At 46.1% G+C, this 16,399-nt stretch overlaps 3 protein-coding genes across 4 annotated transcripts in view; 1 reads left to right on the top strand and 2 right to left on the bottom strand.

Moving 5' to 3' along the window:
- Window positions 1-7,498, bottom strand: part of SYAP1 (synapse associated protein 1) — a 34,554-nt gene extending 27,056 nt beyond the window's left edge. Inside the window, exon 1 of one of the 2 annotated variants that reach the window (XM_041741245.1) lies at window positions 7,183-7,498. In XM_041741245.1, the coding sequence (XP_041597179.1) occupies window positions 7,183-7,375 (193 nt within the window). In that variant the 5' untranslated portion in view covers window positions 7,376-7,498. The remainder of the gene's footprint in view (window positions 1-7,182) is intronic. The other variant, XM_041741244.1, reaches the window with a different exon arrangement.
- A 14-nt stretch (window positions 7,499-7,512) lies between these two features.
- LOC121482431 (collagen alpha-2(I) chain-like) lies at window positions 7,513-16,053 on the bottom strand. The gene is made up of 3 exons (XM_041740359.1): window positions 16,041-16,053; window positions 12,385-13,141; window positions 7,513-7,855 (listed from the first exon to the last, which is right to left on the bottom strand). Exons 1-3 carry the CDS (start codon window positions 16,051-16,053, stop codon window positions 7,513-7,515), a joined length of 1,113 nt encoding a protein of 370 aa, XP_041596293.1.
- The window catches only part of CTPS2 (CTP synthase 2), a 107,724-nt gene continuing 103,583 nt past the window's right edge, over window positions 12,259-16,399 (top strand). The window contains exon 1 of the mRNA XM_041742156.1: window positions 12,259-12,608. The gene's annotated coding sequence lies outside the window, so the exon portion shown is untranslated. The remainder of the gene's footprint in view (window positions 12,609-16,399) is intronic.

The raw sequence follows: 16,399 nt of genomic DNA, 5'->3' as shown, positions 1-16,399 counted from the left end.
CAACTTGTACTGCTATCTGGAAGCAACAGTACTATCTCCCAATCTGAATGACTTCTCTTCCACTTTCTGTAGCCTTTACCATAAACAGTCTACTTTCCCTCATTGTGTCTGGTGGTGTTCACCTGTCAGTGATGTCAACACTCCATTGTGACCAAACCACAGGACTCTACTTGGCTCTAGTCTCATTCTTGCCATTCTTCTCCCTCCTATCCTACATTCATATGACCCCAAGAAATTCTCAAGTATCTCTAAGGAGGTCTCGGATACATTATTCCTTGATTTGAAACACTTGTATCTGCCCGCCCTTTATCTGGCTAACTACATATACTGTGGGTCTCCGCTTACATAGCACTTCTCAGGAAAAGTTCTCTGGCTCCTCGACTGGAGTGGGAGCTCCTGAGATGTGTTCCCTCAGCACCTGTGTTGCCAGACCAACAAAATTCATGGGACTATTGATTACTTGGCTCTGTCCTCTCAGTTAGACTGAAGGCCCACCCTAAGTCCCACTGAGGCGGGGACCAAGGCTGTCTGATTCACCACAGTATCCCCAATGAATGACCAATCAGTACTTGCTAAATGACAGAGGAGCAACACAGTACTTGCTGAGTTTTAGGGAGGTCCTTTATTTCTTTTTGGTTATGACTCGTCTATTTTCAGAGTGGTACAATAAATTGGGTAGACAGCCAGGTTCTTTTGTAAAAATATTCTTTGCAGATAGTCAAAGAAATCTAAAGTTCTGGGCAGCCTGGGTGACTCAGCAGCTTAGCGCTGCCTTCAGCCCAGGGCGTGATCCTGGAGACCCGGGATCGAGTCCTGAGTCGGGCTCCCTGCATGGAGCCTGCTTGTCCCTCTGCCTGTGTCTCTGCCTCTCTCTCTCTCTGTGTCTCTCATGAATAAATAAATAAAATCTTAAAAAAAAAAGAAATCTAAAGTTCTAAAAGAGTAGGGTTCCTTTTAAGATTTTCTCAGGAAAATATTTTAATTAGAATCATTTTTATTTTAAGGAGGACTGTCATTTAAAAACTGGTATTTTAGGGACCCCCGGGTGGCTCAGTGGTTGAGAGTCTGACTTCGGCTCAGGTCGTGGTCCAGGGATCCTGGGATGGAGTCCTTCCTCAGGCTCACCACAGGAAGTCTGCTTCTCCCTCTGCCTGTGTCTCTGCCTCTCTCTGTGTCTCTCATGAATAAATAAATAAATACAATCTTTAAAAAAATAAATAAAAACTGGCATTTTAGGGTTGCCTGGCTTAGTCAGAAGAGCTTGTGACTGTGAATCTCGGGGTCGTGAGTTTGAGCCCTACATTGGGTGTAGAGATTACTTGAATAAATAAGTAAACTTAAAAAAAAAACCTGGTATTTTGGCATAATAATCTCAATTCTCATATTTTAATGGGTCCAAGAGTGCAGTGCATTGAACACAGAGAACATTGCAGAAACTATAGTTCTCGTCCTCAAGGAATGTCTATTTCTAAACAAACAAGCCACTAAGAGGCTCAAAGAAAACAGCAGCAAGAATAATCATTAAACAGAGGCACTCAGAGAAAAGGAGGGAGAAGGTCTCCCAAGAGTAATTAGAGAGTGGCCTGGATTCCAAAGTCAGAGGAAGTGGGGCGTGGGAAAATCTGCCAGGAGATTTTCAGGTAAGAAGCTCATACAGATGAAAAGTGGTTTATTAATTGGTTTATTAATTTTGCAAATTAATATACTGGAAGACACCAAGTTAAAGATAGTTTTCATTAAGTTGTTAGAAAAAATTGAGACTAAGAGTTAACAGGAAGTAACAGGAGTACAAAGTCCACTTCAGGAATGCAGGCACAAAGAGAAAGTCTGAATTAAAGCAGCAACCAAAAAAGAAAAGACTGAATAAAATGGCTCCCAGTGAGTATGACTACGCAACCTTATGGAAGGAGAGGGCAAACTGCTAACAGTGTAAGTAGTCATTTTAGTATCACAATCATCCTGGGAAGAATACGTATAATCTGCCCAGTTTATAGCTAGGTTGGCTGAAGCTCACACAGACTGAATGATTTGCCCGTTAAGATAGCGGCCAACTCTGCTTACTGCCTAGCCAATGCCTAATCCCTTCCTCCTTGCCAAAGCAACCCCAGTTTTGGTGGGTGCTCATCAAACCTAGGGGTGGTCTTGGGGACTTCTCATTTTATGCCTCTGTTGGATTTTTCTGTAATTTGCAAATGACGTCACAATAAAGGCAATCGTACAGGAAACTCAAACACAGGCTATCTGCTTTTTTTCCCTGCATGGAGCCTGCTTCTTCCTCTGCCTCTCCCTCTGCAGAGGCCTCTCTATCATAAATAAATAAATAAATAAATAAAATCTTTAAAAAAAGGTTTCATTTATTCATGAGAGACACACCCAGAGAGAGAGGGAGAGAGAGAGAAAGCGAGGGAGAGAGGCAGGAGAGGCAGAGACTCCCGGGACTCCAGGATCGCGCCCTGGGCCAAAGGCAGGTGCCAAATCGCTGAGCCATCTGGGCTGCCCAGGTGATCTGCTTCTAACTGGCAAGCTTGCGTCCCAATCCTATATTGCCTCATGTCATATGAACAAGTGACAAGGCCTTACAGAACTGAATGGAATGATAAGGATAAAAGAAAGTAGGAAGGAAGGTTCTCAAAAGTCAGAAAAGGGATACATTTGTCAGAGTAAAAGAAGGTAGAGTTTAAGGCTTGCTGCGAGAATAGGAAAATAAGGAGCACACAATGGTTTCTAAAGCTTTGCTTTAGAAAATCAGTATTTTTTAAAAAGATTTTATTTATTCATGAGAGACACACAGAGAGAGAGAGAGAGAGAGAGAGAGAGAGAGAGGCAGAGACACAGGCAGAAGGAGAAGCAGACTCCATGCAGGGAGCCCAATGTGGGACTCATCCCAGGTCTCCAGGATCACACCCTGGGCTGAAGGCTGTGCCAAACCACTGAGCCACCCGGGTTGCTCTAGAAATCAATATTCTTAAGAAGGGGCTGGCTAATTTTTTAAAAATGCTGTATTTCATACAATTTTAGAATCTTCATGTTGTAAGGGGCTTTAGAGGTTACCTAATTGAATCTCTTACCCAAGTAGCCCTACCTCCAGGAATGGGGAGCACATGACTTCAAAGGGTAGCCAATTATTACTGTTATGCTCCTCTAATTAGAAAATCCTTTCCATTTTCCTTGTCATTTCTACCTCTCTCCGACTTAGATCTGTCCTCTTATGTAACATATAATGACTTTTCGACAAAAAAACCCCCAAACTTTCAGAATTTTGAGTAATGCCCCTAACTTTCTTCTTCAAGCTAAAATCCCAGTTTTTAGTATTGTTCATACGCTGTGGAATCCAAGCTCTTGACCATTTGCACTGCCCTCCTCCGTGGTAAATCTGTTATTTTACTTCTGTATTGAAGCAGACATATATTTTCCTACATACACACTAACTTTAGTTGTAAACTAAGCAAGTTAGGCACCTCGAACTTGAAATGCACTTTCCTTACAGAAAAAGAAGATGGCCTAATTAATAAAGTTCCACTGCAAATACTAGGAGCACTTTTCTAAGGAAAAGAGGAGGTGGCCCTTCCTCCAATTTCTGGGCATGCACTGGCCTTAGAGACAGTTTTGAAAAAGGTATAGCTTGGGACACGTGGGTGGCTCAGTGGTTGAGGGTCTGCCTTTGGCTCAGGTCGTGATCCAGGGGTTCTGGGATCAAGTCCTGCATCAGGCTCCCCATGGGGAGCCTGCTTCTCCCTCTGCCTAAGTCTCTGCCTCTCTGTGTGTCTCTCATGAATAAATAAATGAAATCTTAAAAAAAAAAAAGCAAAGTTCATTTTTGGCCACCCTCCCACTTATTTAAACTATGCAAATGACTCTCTTTATTTAACACTCTCAGAGGTATGGGATTGTGTTGTATTTTTTTTTCCCCAAAGAAAGAGTACAGATAAAGCTTCAACAAAAACCAAGCAACCAATCTGTGCTGAATAATAAGTTACTTTAGGGCACAAGGCCTTCAGTGAGATAGGGAGGAGCTCTTCAGTGTGTTCCCTTATAAGATGCTTTCCTTCTGAAGCAGGTGATCCTAGGAGGCCAGAGTTCATCAGGGGGGAGGACAGAGGATGGGAAGGTATTGGTTTTGAGTAAGGGAGTGGAATCTAGGCCTGGGTATCCACCATTTGTAATTGGTGAGTTGCCTAAATTTACAAATTGATCACCATGAACCAGATGTATTTAGGATCCAACCTTGAAGGCAGGCACTCAACAAGTATTTACAAAACAGAGTCCAAAGATTTTAAAATGCTAAAGAAATGTATCTATGCAGTGGGAGTCAGACTCAAGAGATACTTAATTTCAGTTTTTGAGAGAGGAGTCTTTTTATTTTTTATTTATTTTTTTTTTTGAGAGGAGTCTTTTTAAAAGTAACATACCCCTTAGGATCAGTATGTTAAAGAATATCTGGGGCAGCCCGGGTGGCTCAGCGGTTTAGCGCTGCCTTCAGCCCAGGGCGTGATCCTGGAGACCCGGGATTGAGTCCGGTGTCGGGCTCCTTGCATGGAGCCTGCTTCTCCCTCTGCCTCTCTTTCTGTGTCTCTCATGAATACATGAATAAAATATTTATCTTTATATATTTATTCATTCATTCAGAGAGAGCGAGAGAGAGGCAGAGACACAGGCAGAGGGAGAAGCAGGCTCCCTGCAGGGAGCCCGACGTGGGACTCAATCCCGGGTCTCCAGGATCACACCCCGGGCTGCAGGCGGCGCTAAACCGCTGTGCCACCAGGGCTGCCCGAATAAAATCTTTAAAAAAAAAAAAAAAAAAAAGAATATCTGATCCATCTCTCATCTTTCTGAAGGTTTGTGTATAAACTAGAACCTTTACATCTTTTTAAAATCACATAAATTTCAGAACCAAAAGAGTTCTCACTTATTTAGAGACTTTACACTCACAATGTGTATGTGCAAGGAAGTAAGGGCATACTTCCGTCTAATCCAAACACTAAAAGAAAGAGTCTGGTAAGGAGAGAAAGGTGGGAGAATCAAGCTCCAAAGTAGACATACATATTGAAAATACAACTATTTTAAGGGGCGCCTGGGTGGCTCAGTTTGGTGAAGTTCTGCCTACAGTTCAGGTCATGATCCCAGGGTCCTGGGATGGAGCCTCGCATCACTGGGCTCCCTGCTCAGCGGGGAGCCTGTTTCTCCTTCTCCCTCTGCCCCTACACTCATGTTCTCCCTTGCTGTGCTCTCAAATAAATAAATAAATGAATATATCTTTAAAAACATGTTTATATTATAATATTCAAGTCTTTGTTACTAAATACAAATATGATGGGGTGCCTAGTTGGCTCAGCTGGTTAAGTGTCTGACTTTGGCTCGGGTCATAATCATAGGGTCCTGGGATCCAGCCGCACATTGGGCTCCCTGCTCAGCAGGGAGTCTGCTTGTGTCTCTCCCTCTCCTTCTCTCCATCTCCTCCTCCTGCTCATTCTCTGTGTCTCAAATAAATAAATAAAATCTTTAAAAAATTTTAAATGTGAGGTTTCAAGTCAATAAAGCCCTGTTTTAAGAATTGACTTCTGTAACGCCTGGCTGGCTAAGTCAGTACAGCATGTGACTCTTGATCTCAGGGTTGTGAGTTCAAGGCCTACGTTGGGCACAGAGATTGCTTAAAAAAAAAAAAAAGACTTTTGTTAGATTCCTGAAGATGGACGCAAATGGTCATGTGTGTTTTATGATATGGAGTAAAGACCCATACCCTGCTTTTCCTAACATGGTCCCACTTGTATTTATCTTGACTATGTACGTAACAGCCTTTCTGCTGTAGTACGATTTATGTCACATCTCTTGAGTACTGCAAGCTCATTTGTTGTCAATATTCTACATATAAAACAGTTGTTCCCTCTTTAGAGGTTGTATTGCACAGCAGTTAGCTTTATTTCTCTTGTGCAGTGTTCAGGGGCCTTGAACTGAGATTCTGTACTGCGAAGAGTTGAGATGATGTTTGTTTTCCCTGTGCCCTCCTCAAAGTTTTTGAATGTCAGAGCCTTTTCTATTCAAATATGTATTCGTCCACTGTCAGGTCCTAGACTTGCTTATGCTCTGGCGTTTTAGTAGATTTTTAAAAGATGCTTGCTAAATTAAGTATGTACGTTTGCTTCAGTTCTTCCACTTGTAGTGCCATCTACTTTAGGCACCACGTTGTCCAAGATGTTTTCTTTCATTATTTAAGACCGCCAAGGTCTTCAGAATCAGAATCTCCAGAGCTAGGTGTTGATTGTTCAAGTCTGCTACTTTTACTGTCTTCCCTAACTAGACTGTGGCTCGCAGAGCATGGGGTTTGAAATTAGACAGACCTAGGTTCAATTTCCACTTCTAGTGCTTACTATCAGTATAATTTTGAGTTGGTAACTCTGGGCTTGTGTTCCCAAGTCAGTGGGAGGTTTAACAGAGTGAAGGAGATACCGTTCATCAAACGTATATAGCAGCGGGCTGGCTGGGTGGGAGGCTCAGCGGTTGGGCACCTGCCTTCAGCCCAGGGCGTGGTCCTGGAGACCCGGGATCGAGTCTCCCGATCGGCTCCCGGCACGGAGCCTGCTTCTTCCTACGGCTGGGTCTCTGCCTCTCTCTGTCTCTGTGTCATTCTCACGAATAAATGAATAGAACGTTTAAATAAAAGAAGAAAAAGTATAGCACGGAAGCTTGCGTCACAGACAAAAATGGACAGGTACTTTCCCGGCCTTAAAAAGAATCCCAGTACACCGAAGTGTTCCCGGAATGTACTTCAGACAACATACTGTGTCCTAAGGACACAAAGGGGCACTTTCCCAAGCAACTTAAGCTCCCCGACGTGCCCCGTCCTGGGGGTGATCGATGTGGAGATGAAAGCTGGAGACGTAGCCAAAAAAGATTTCCTGTCAAAGCCGAAGACGCGGAGCCGCAGCTCCCAAGGTTTAGACACCTGCAGGGTGACCCGTCATCAGGAGCGGCAGGCACGGGATTTGGCCGCTGGATGAAGCCTCGGCCTCGCCCGGCTGCTGATGCACCTGTCCCCGTCCCAAGACGACCGAGTGACACGCACAGCTTGCCCCCCTCCGACCCACCCGACAGCCCCAAGCAGCCGGGCCCGCACCCCCGGGCGTCCAGGGCAGGGAGCGGGCCCCCTCCCTCCCTCTCTGCTCGCAAGGGCCGGAGGAGACTCACTGCCGAGGCCTCTGGCCTGATGGAGCAGCTCCTGGTCCCCCGCTTGCCGCGGCTGCCCGTCCGCCTCGCCGGCCAGCGCCTCACAGCACTCGTCGGGGGCCGCGGCCCCGTCCAGCTGCGCGGCTCCCTCGGCCGGCCGGCCACCCGCCGCCGGCTGCTCCAAGCCCAGCCAGCTGCTCAGACCCCGGAACATGCCGCCCGCGGGGCCGCTGCCGCGCTCGGGGCCACGGAGACCCTAGGACGCACGGCCGCCTCGCCACTCCACGGAGCCCGGCTCCCGGGAGATGCCCGGAAGTGCGACGCGGGAGCCGCCTCGGCGCCGCCTCCGGGTCACTGCGGCTGCTCGGCCGCCGCCGGCGCCTGTGTCATTTCCGCCAAAGGTCCCGCCCCCGAGGCGGCGTATTTCTGGGACTTTGTGACGTGCGTGGAAAGCGGACAAAGGGTTTTCCCAGCGTCGGCCCCGCCCGGTTCCCTCTCGTCCTCCCCCGGCTTTTCTGGGTGACTGAGCCCGACGTATAAACGGCGTCCCTGTCGCTCTGGGCCGCTTGGCCGCCGACGGACGCTCGCCCCCTCAGGCCCCGCTGGCCCGTCGCCTCGGACAGCGAAGGCTTTAGCCCCTTTCCCAGCCCCGAGCGGAACTGGCCGAGCGCCTCTAGGTCCGACAGTGAATGTACTGGAAACACAGAGGACGAAGGAAAGTGGTGAAGCACGACGTGCTCCGGGCACTAGAGTCTAAGCTGTGAGAAGCCATGGGGCAAGCGACCCTGTTTCCTCAAATACATTGCAACGAAGGGAGGAGAAGAGGAACCTATAGATGAGAAATGATTTTTTATTTTATTTATTTATTCATGAGACACAGAGAGACAGAGAGGCAGAGACACAGGCAGAGGGAGACGCAGGCTCCATGCAGGGAGCCCGACGTGGGACTCGATCCTGGGACCCGGGGTCAGGACCTGAGCCGAAGGCGGGCGCTAAACCGCTGAGCCCCCCAGGCTGCCCCTATGACAGATGATTTAAGAACCATAACCCATGGCAACTTGTGGATTTTATTTGGATCCTAACTCAAACAAACATGGACGAGGGGGGGGGACTATAACATTTATAAAAATTGGAAATTTCAGCACACCATAGTTCCTGTAACTAGGGAACGGTGAAATTGAAATTTTAATAGTAGTAAAAATACCCATAAACTGTAACATCTCAACCATTTTTAAGTGTACAGTTCACTACCGTGAAGTCCATTCACAATATGCAACCAATCTCCAGAAGTATTTTAAACTTGCAACATAAACTGGACCCATTACACAAGTCCCCATCCTCTCCCCCCACCAGTCCCTGGCACTCAGCATGTTACTTTATGTCTCTATGATGGTGACTACTCCAGGAACCTCATGTAACTGTAATCATACCATGTTTGTATTTTTGTGACTGCCTTATTTCACTACTAAATGTTCTTGAGGTTCATCAGAATTTTCTTAAAATTCGGCCTTTAAAATGTTGTATTAAAAAACGCTGAATGACATTCTACTGTGTGTATAGACCACTTTTTGTTTATCCATTTATATGTCAATGGACATACAGATTGTTATTTTTTAAATTGTGCTAATAGTATCGTGTGTATTTAAAGGAGTTCTGATCTTTTGCAGTGTCCTACCAAGATATTTACCAATGAAATGATAGCATATCTGTCATTTGATTCAAATTAAAGGCAGACACGAGGCAGAAATGGGTAGGGATGTACATAAAATGAGCTTAACCACAGTTTGACAGTTCTCCAAGCTGGTGGTAATACTTTTATATCTGATACTCTGTACCTTTAACTTTTTCCATAATAACATGCAAACGAAAAAAAAAAAAAAAAACTGGTCAAGTGAACAACTACCCCTCCACAGCAGGGAGTGCATCCACAGATTTCACAAGCATACTCTTAAGCAATCTATTGGCAAAGGGCACCCATTATTCCTCCTCCTCCCACCTACTTCAAGTGTCCTGTAGGAGTATGTGGAGACAGATTTCCCTGCTCTCCAGTTTTCCAGCCTGAGGTATATTCACTATTCAAATCCAGGACTTGAGCTTAATAAGCCCAAACAACTTTATGGAGATATGATTCACATACTGTATAATTAACACATTTAAAGTGTACAGTTCAATGGTTTTTGGTCTATTACACTATTAATTTTTTTAAACTGTGGTAAAATATATACAACATAAAATTTGCTGTTTTAACTTTTTAAAAAATATTTTTTATTTTATTATTTATTTATTCATGATAGACATAGAGAGAGAGAGGCAGAGACACAGGCAGAGGGAGACGCAGGCTCCATGCCAGGAGCCCAACGCAGGACTCGATCGCGGGACTCCAGGATCGTGCCCTGGCCCAAACACAGGCGCTAAACCCCTGAGCCACCCAGCCATCCCCTTAACTTTTTTTTTAAAGTAGGATCCACACCTAGCTTGAATTCACAACCCTGATACCAAGGCCTGAGCTGACACCAACAGTTGGACACTTAACCGACTGAGGTACTGCTCCCTCCCCCCCATTTTAACTATTTTTAAGTGTACAATTCAGTGTCATCAATGGTTTTTCGAGTCTGGGTATTGATTCAGCCTTGAAAGTCAAGAGACATCTTAGGACCAATGTTTTCTAGGATTTATATCCGTAAGAACCTGAAGTGGTCAGCACTTTACTGAACAGTTCGAGTATGATTGGAATGAGCCCAGAATTTTGGGCAGAAGCGTAGAGGAATGAAGGTTCTAACTTCACTATCTAATAGATGAATAGCCTTGACCTGTTATTTGTCCTTTCTGTGCTTCACGTTTCTTTGCCTGCAAAAATATAGCACTGGCATCCAATACACAGAGATGGAGTCCAGCCCATATAGCACTACTTTTACTTTATCTCCAGGAACTCAATACCACAGCATATTCCCCAGGGAACAGACAATTTCACAATTGTTCTGAAAGGTAGAATTCTTCAAAATAAAAGATTGTAAGAGAGCATGAGCAATCAACTAAATGGCAGACTTTTTTATTTTTCATCTCTTTTTTATTCTTATTGCTGTGCTGGTAGTGGGCCATGAATAAACACTTGTTTATTCATGAGGATATTCTTGTCCTACCCAAATCAATCTGAATCCTGTTATCAAATTCATTTTTCTGTTCAATTTTTCCCCCATTTTAGATTAATGATACAGTAGTTATCATAATAATCCCCCCTTTTTAAAAGATTTTATTTATTTATTCATGAGAGACGCAGAGAGAGAGAGAGGCAGAGACACAGACGGAGAAGCAAGCTCCATGCAGGGAGCCCGACGTGGGACTCGATCCTGGGACTCCAGAATCACACACTGGGCTGAAGGCGGCACTAAATCACTAGGCCACCAGGGCTGCCCCCATAATAATCCCTTTGTATTCACAAGATATCTTCCATCCTTTAGCTACATGGATAAGTAGAATGAGGATAAGGCCCCACATCCTATGGTGAAGAATCTGGCTTTAGGGACAAATATTTTACATTGATGTCCTGGATTTGCCACTCATATTAACTAACATACCTTTGGTCAGGACACTTCACATCTCTAAGCCTCAGATTCCTCATTATAGAAAGGGGGATCCTAGTAATTGTCCTGGAAGTAAACAGGGCATGAAGTATTGAAATGTGGAAGGATGGGCAGCCCGGGTGGCTCAGCAGTTTAGCGCCACCTTCAGTCCAGGGCCTGATCCTGGAGAACTGGAATCCCCACGTCAGGCTCCCAGCATGGAGCCTGCTTCTCCCTCTGCCTGTGTGTCTGCCTCTCTCTCTCTGTGTCTCTCATGAGTAAATAAATAAAATCTTAAAAAAAAAAAAGAAAGAAACGTGGAATGAAACCTTACATATGTGACAGGTAAGTATCACTATTGATGTCGGCCCATTTCATGAGTGTGCTTTCCACAGGATGCTCTGGAAGACTTGTTTTGTAACAAACCTTTCCATGCCTCCAGCTTTCAAAGGCCTTTCCTCCTCCTCCTTTTTCTTTTTTTTTTTAAGATTTTATTTATTTATTTGAGAGAGTGACAGAGCAGAAGGAGGAGGGGGAGGGGCTTGCAGACTCCTCACTGAGCTTGGAGCCTGACCTGCAGGGCTCCATCCTAGGACCCCAAGATCATGACCTGAGCTGAAGTCAGATGCTTAACTGACTGAGCTATCCAGGCGCCCAAAGGTGTTCTCTGCTTTTCAAAAAAATTTTATTTATTGGCCTTCATGAAGACGTGAGGCTTCCATTTGGTTCCTGCTGAGTAAAGCCTTTATTTTGCCAGAAGTTGACATCACTATCCCTAGCTCCTTCCTGCTTCTTCCATGACACTACTCTGTCATCCTTGGTGGGGAGAAACTCCCCTTTGCTTTGAAAATCAATTTTTGAGGGACTTTAATAAATTTTTTCTTAAGAATTTATTTTTATGGGGGATCCCTGGGTGGCTCAGCGGTTTAGCGCCTGCCTTTGGCCCAGGGCGCAATCCTGGAGTCCCGGGATCGAGTCCCACGTCAGGCTCCCGGCATGAAGCCTGCTTCTTCCTCTGCCTGTGTCTCTGCCTCTCTCTCTCTCTTTCTCTCTCTCTCTCTCTCTCTATCACAAATAAATAAATAAATAAATAAATAATCTTTAAAAAAAAAAAAAAAAAAAAAAAAAGAATTTATTTTTATGTAATCTCTACACCCAACATGGGGTTTGAACCTACAACCTGAGATCAAGAGTTGAAGGCTCCACCCACTGAGCCAGCCCTACGCCTGAAGAAACTTTACTGATTTCGATAGACTTGTAGACCTGCCTCCAGACTGTGAACCCCTCAAAAGCAGGAATCGAGTTTTATTTGCATCTTCTTCTTAGCGTGTTTCCAGTTCCCGGGGCGCAGTAAGGGATCCAGAAACGTGTGTGGACGGTGTGAAGCTGTTCACAGTGGTGAGAACTGGACGGGAGGCCCCCAGTAAGAGGATCTCCCTGCCGAGAGGCAGGGGCTCTCCGGGGACGTGGCGTTCCCCCGCTCCCCAGAAGTGCCTTTGCTAAGTGAGCCACGGAGGGGAGGAGCAGTCCTCGGGCTGAGGAGGCCTGGGGCCAAGTGCATCCAGGGCGGAGGGTGGCGGGAAGCTGTCTGTGCCTGAGGACTCACTTTTTAGGCGCTTGTTCTGGGGCATTACACAAACGCGGGTGCAAACCCCAAGCTCACCAGCGTGAGTCAGCGGGGCCCGCAGCAGCAGGAAAGGGAAAGGTGGGCGAGGAGGGCGCCGCGCACCCCGAGGCCCGCGCGGGCAGCGGGAAGGACTCGGTGGCGACAAGGGACACCCCTAGCGGCGGCCCCTTCCCCAGCCCTACAGGTGAGCGCGGGCCCGCCACGGGGCGGAGCGCGCCGTCCCCACCGGCCACTCTCCCGGCGCCACCACCACCGCGCAGGTAACCCCCCGCCCGGACCTTCCCCGCGCCCCCAGGGCCTCCGCGCCCCCAGTCCGGGCGCGCACGTGGGGCCGGACGCCTTTGTCCCCTCGCCGATGGCGCCGGCGCCGAGTCGGAGAGGGGCCGGCCCCCCGCGCGTCCCCGCACCCGGCGCACGCAAGCCGCGGGCGGACGGCGGACGGGCGGGGACCGGGGCCGCCCTGCCCGCGCCCGCTGCCGTCGGAGCCCGCCCTGCGGCGGCCCACAGTCCGGGCTCCCGAGCGTCGCGTTCCCGGGGTGCGCTTCTCCCCGCACGGGGCTCGGGAGGGGGCGCAAGGGCCGGCTGCACCCCGGGCCCCACTCCTCCCTGGCCTCGGGAGCCCCGAGAGCCCCGAGATGGCGTTGGCGGAAGTGAAGCCCCGCGCGGAGTGAAATGGCCTTTCTGTCCCCTCCCCCGCCCAGTGCACTCGCTGAACAACGACCCTGGCGTTTCCCCCGGAATAGCTGCGTAGGGCGCGCTGTGGCTAAGGACGCTGCTGCAACTAAATAGCTTTCTTTGGGCAACAGTATTTACAGATTTGATGTGTAATTTACAGACAACAAAATGCCCCCATTTTAAGGGTGCAGATCGGGGATTTGACAAATTATACTCCCGCGTAACCACTACCCCAGCGCTGACATAGATCATTTCGTTTGCATCACCCCAGGAAGTTCCCTCTTGCCCCTCTCCGGTCAGCCCCCAAACCACCCCTCCCCCTTGCCTGCTTTCTATCACAGCTTAGTTTTGCCTGCTTTAGAACTTAAGACAATGGGATCATTCAGTAAGTACTCGGGTTTTTCACTAATATTACTTCCTAAATGGCCATCGTGGAGAAGGTGTTTCTTGGTGCTTCTCATGTTTTCAGTTGCTCTTGGGCCTGCACTGTCCAGTCTGGTAGCCACTGGCCACATGTGCTCCTGAGCCTTCGAAATGTCGTGAGTGTGAATTGAGATGTGCTGAGAGTAGACACACAGGATTCTGATGACCCAGTACAAAAAGGGGGGGGGATGTAAAATACCTCACTAATGAATTCCTCTGTGGATCGTGTGTTAAAATGATAGTATTTTGGATACATTGGGCTAAATAAGATATTATTAAAATTAACTTCCTCTGTTTCTTTTTACTTTTTTTAATATGGCTACTAGAAAATTTAAAATTATACAGGTGGTTCCTGTAATGTTTTTTTTGGGCAGCAGACAGAAGCAGCTATACACCCTCCTGTGTTGCAATAAGCGTAAATGAAAAACTTCAGTCTTTACAGAATTTTGGAAAAGCAACTCAAGGAAGTAGCCTGAAACTAGCCTGCTTTTTCCTGCAGTTTTGAAAATTGCTTCAAACTTAACTTGTTTGCTTACAGGAGACCGAAAGAAGTAAACGTCTCCTTGGTATTAAGTTACATTTTGAAGGACGTTATAAATTATCTGATGTGTTTAAAAAGGCATCTTGTGCTTTTGAAAATAAAGTAGTAATTGCCTACAGCCCAACCACCTAAGTATTAAAATTTAGCTTTTTGATGGACTTTTGATCCGTTTTTTTAATAATAAATTTATTTTTTATTGGTGTTCAATTTGCCAACATACAGAATAACACCCAGTACTCATCCCGTCAAGTGCCCTCCTCAGTGCCCGTCACCCAGTCACCCCCACCCCCCCACCCTCCTTCCCTTCCACCACCCCTAGTTCGTTTCCCAGAGTTAGGAGTCTCCATGTTCTGTCTCCCTTTCTGATATTTCCTACCCATTTCTTCTCCCTTCCCTTCTACTCCCTTTCACTATTAATTATATTCCCCAAATCAATGAGACCATATAATGTTTGTCTTTCCCTGATTGACTCATTTCACTCAGCATAATACCCTCCAGTTCCATCCACGTTGAAGCAAATGGTGGGTATTTGTCGTTTCCAATGGCTGAGTAATATTCCATTGTATCCATAGACCACATCTTCTTTATCCATCATCTTTCGATGGACACCGAGGCTCCTTCCACAGTTTGGCTATTGTGGACATTGCTGCTAGAAACATCGGGGTGCAGGTGTCTTGATCAGTTTTAATTAACATTGTTGAGATATTATATTCAATTTTATATCCTTATGTATAAGGGAATTTTTATGATAAATTCCGAGGCTTTTTGGCAACTACATAATATGACTTCACATGAATGCATTCCAGTTTTCAATGACATTTTTCAATTTTGCTAACTTTTACAAAAAGAGGAATACATTTTAATAGTGTGACTGCTGGGATAAGGTACCATTACAGCAGTGCTCACTTTGCAACCGAATCAAACCAAGTTTGTCCACCCGATGCACAGCAAGCCAAGAAAAACTGACACTGAGCTTTTGCTGAAGGAAGATGGGCTATTTATTGGTGTGGTGCTACCTAGGAGAACAGGGAGCTAATGCTCCAAAGTCCCAAACTTCCCAATGGCTTGCAAGTAAGGGTTTTTAAGGGCAAGATTTGGGGCATGGTCTCGTGAGACGGTGGGTGCCATTATCTGGAGGCTCATAAGATCATGCTAGCAGGCGCCCTGATGATACTTCGTCTGGTCCCCTGGAGGTCTTTTCCATCTCAAGAGACTTAGAATCTGAAAAATATCTTTGTTCTTTATGTTGGAGATTTCATTAGGTACATCTGGTAATTATATCTTTACTTGTAAGCGAATGGAATTGCATTCCTACAGGTTTCTTGGCCAGTCCAGCTTTCCTGGGGGTGATATGACCTCTAGTATTCATTTTTTTTCATCTCAACTAACAAAATGGATGTGGCCTTCAATTTGCTCCTAAATCCCACAGGAAAGGTGAAGAGGGCAAGGACCCTGACTTTTTGTCTATCCCCAGCACCTGGGAACATGTTAAGCATAATAGACCTATAATAAACATTTGTGAACTGATTGAATGAATGGTGAGTAGATCACTGTGAAAAATGGTAACGGCTTTCATTAAGCACTTGGGCACTCTTTATGAGTGCCCATGCACCTCTATAAGGCAGGCATGGAGAAATTCGAGGTTTAGAAAAGTTGAAGAAGTGCCCAGGGTCATAGCTGTGAATAACAGAATTAGCATTTGCACCCAGGCTGTCTGACTCCAAAGGAGGGGCACTTACCAAATAGAAGAACTCAGGAGGGGTGGTGAGTAAGAGTAAGGGAGGTGTGAATAAATTACCCCTATAATGACCACCTGGGACAGTAGGCGTGGAAAGAGGTGAATATTTAAATACATTTTGGATCTATCGGAGGAGCATTCTGGGTTTGGATTGATTGTTAGTCTTTTAGGCTAAACCCAGCTGGAGGGAGTGGAATGCCAGGTGGCTAGGGAAGAAGATTGAATGTGATCAACTGGAGTGTGTAGAGAAGGGCCCAGGGACTTAGGGAAGCCATTTGGGATGGGACATGTATATTTTGGGTGGCATCCGTTTACTCGCCTTGACCATGGTTGATTAGTTTAAATCGAGCTCAGAGCTCTGAAGTGAGATAACCTTATATAATACCATCAAGTCATGATTGTTTTGAAAGTAGAGGAAAAAAAAAAAATCAGAATGGGCATCAGCTGACCTCTCATCTATTCCTTAGTTCACTTAATCCTCACAACCGCCTATGAGATTTTTTTTTTAATGTTGGCATATTTGAAGACTGATTTTTTTTTAAAGATTTTATTTATTTATTCATGAGAGACACACACACAGAGAGGCAGAGACACAGGCAGAGGGGAGAAGCAGGCTCCATGCAGGGAGCCTGATGGGGGAACCAGGGAATCGATCCCAGGACTCCAGGATCAAG

Source organism: Vulpes lagopus, chromosome X (genome assembly GCF_018345385.1).
Source record: "Vulpes lagopus strain Blue_001 chromosome X, ASM1834538v1, whole genome shotgun sequence".
Taxonomy (NCBI): domain Eukaryota; kingdom Metazoa; phylum Chordata; class Mammalia; order Carnivora; family Canidae; genus Vulpes; species Vulpes lagopus.
The sequence above is the reverse complement of the archived record's forward strand: the minus strand, read 5'-3'. Positions and strand labels throughout refer to the sequence as shown.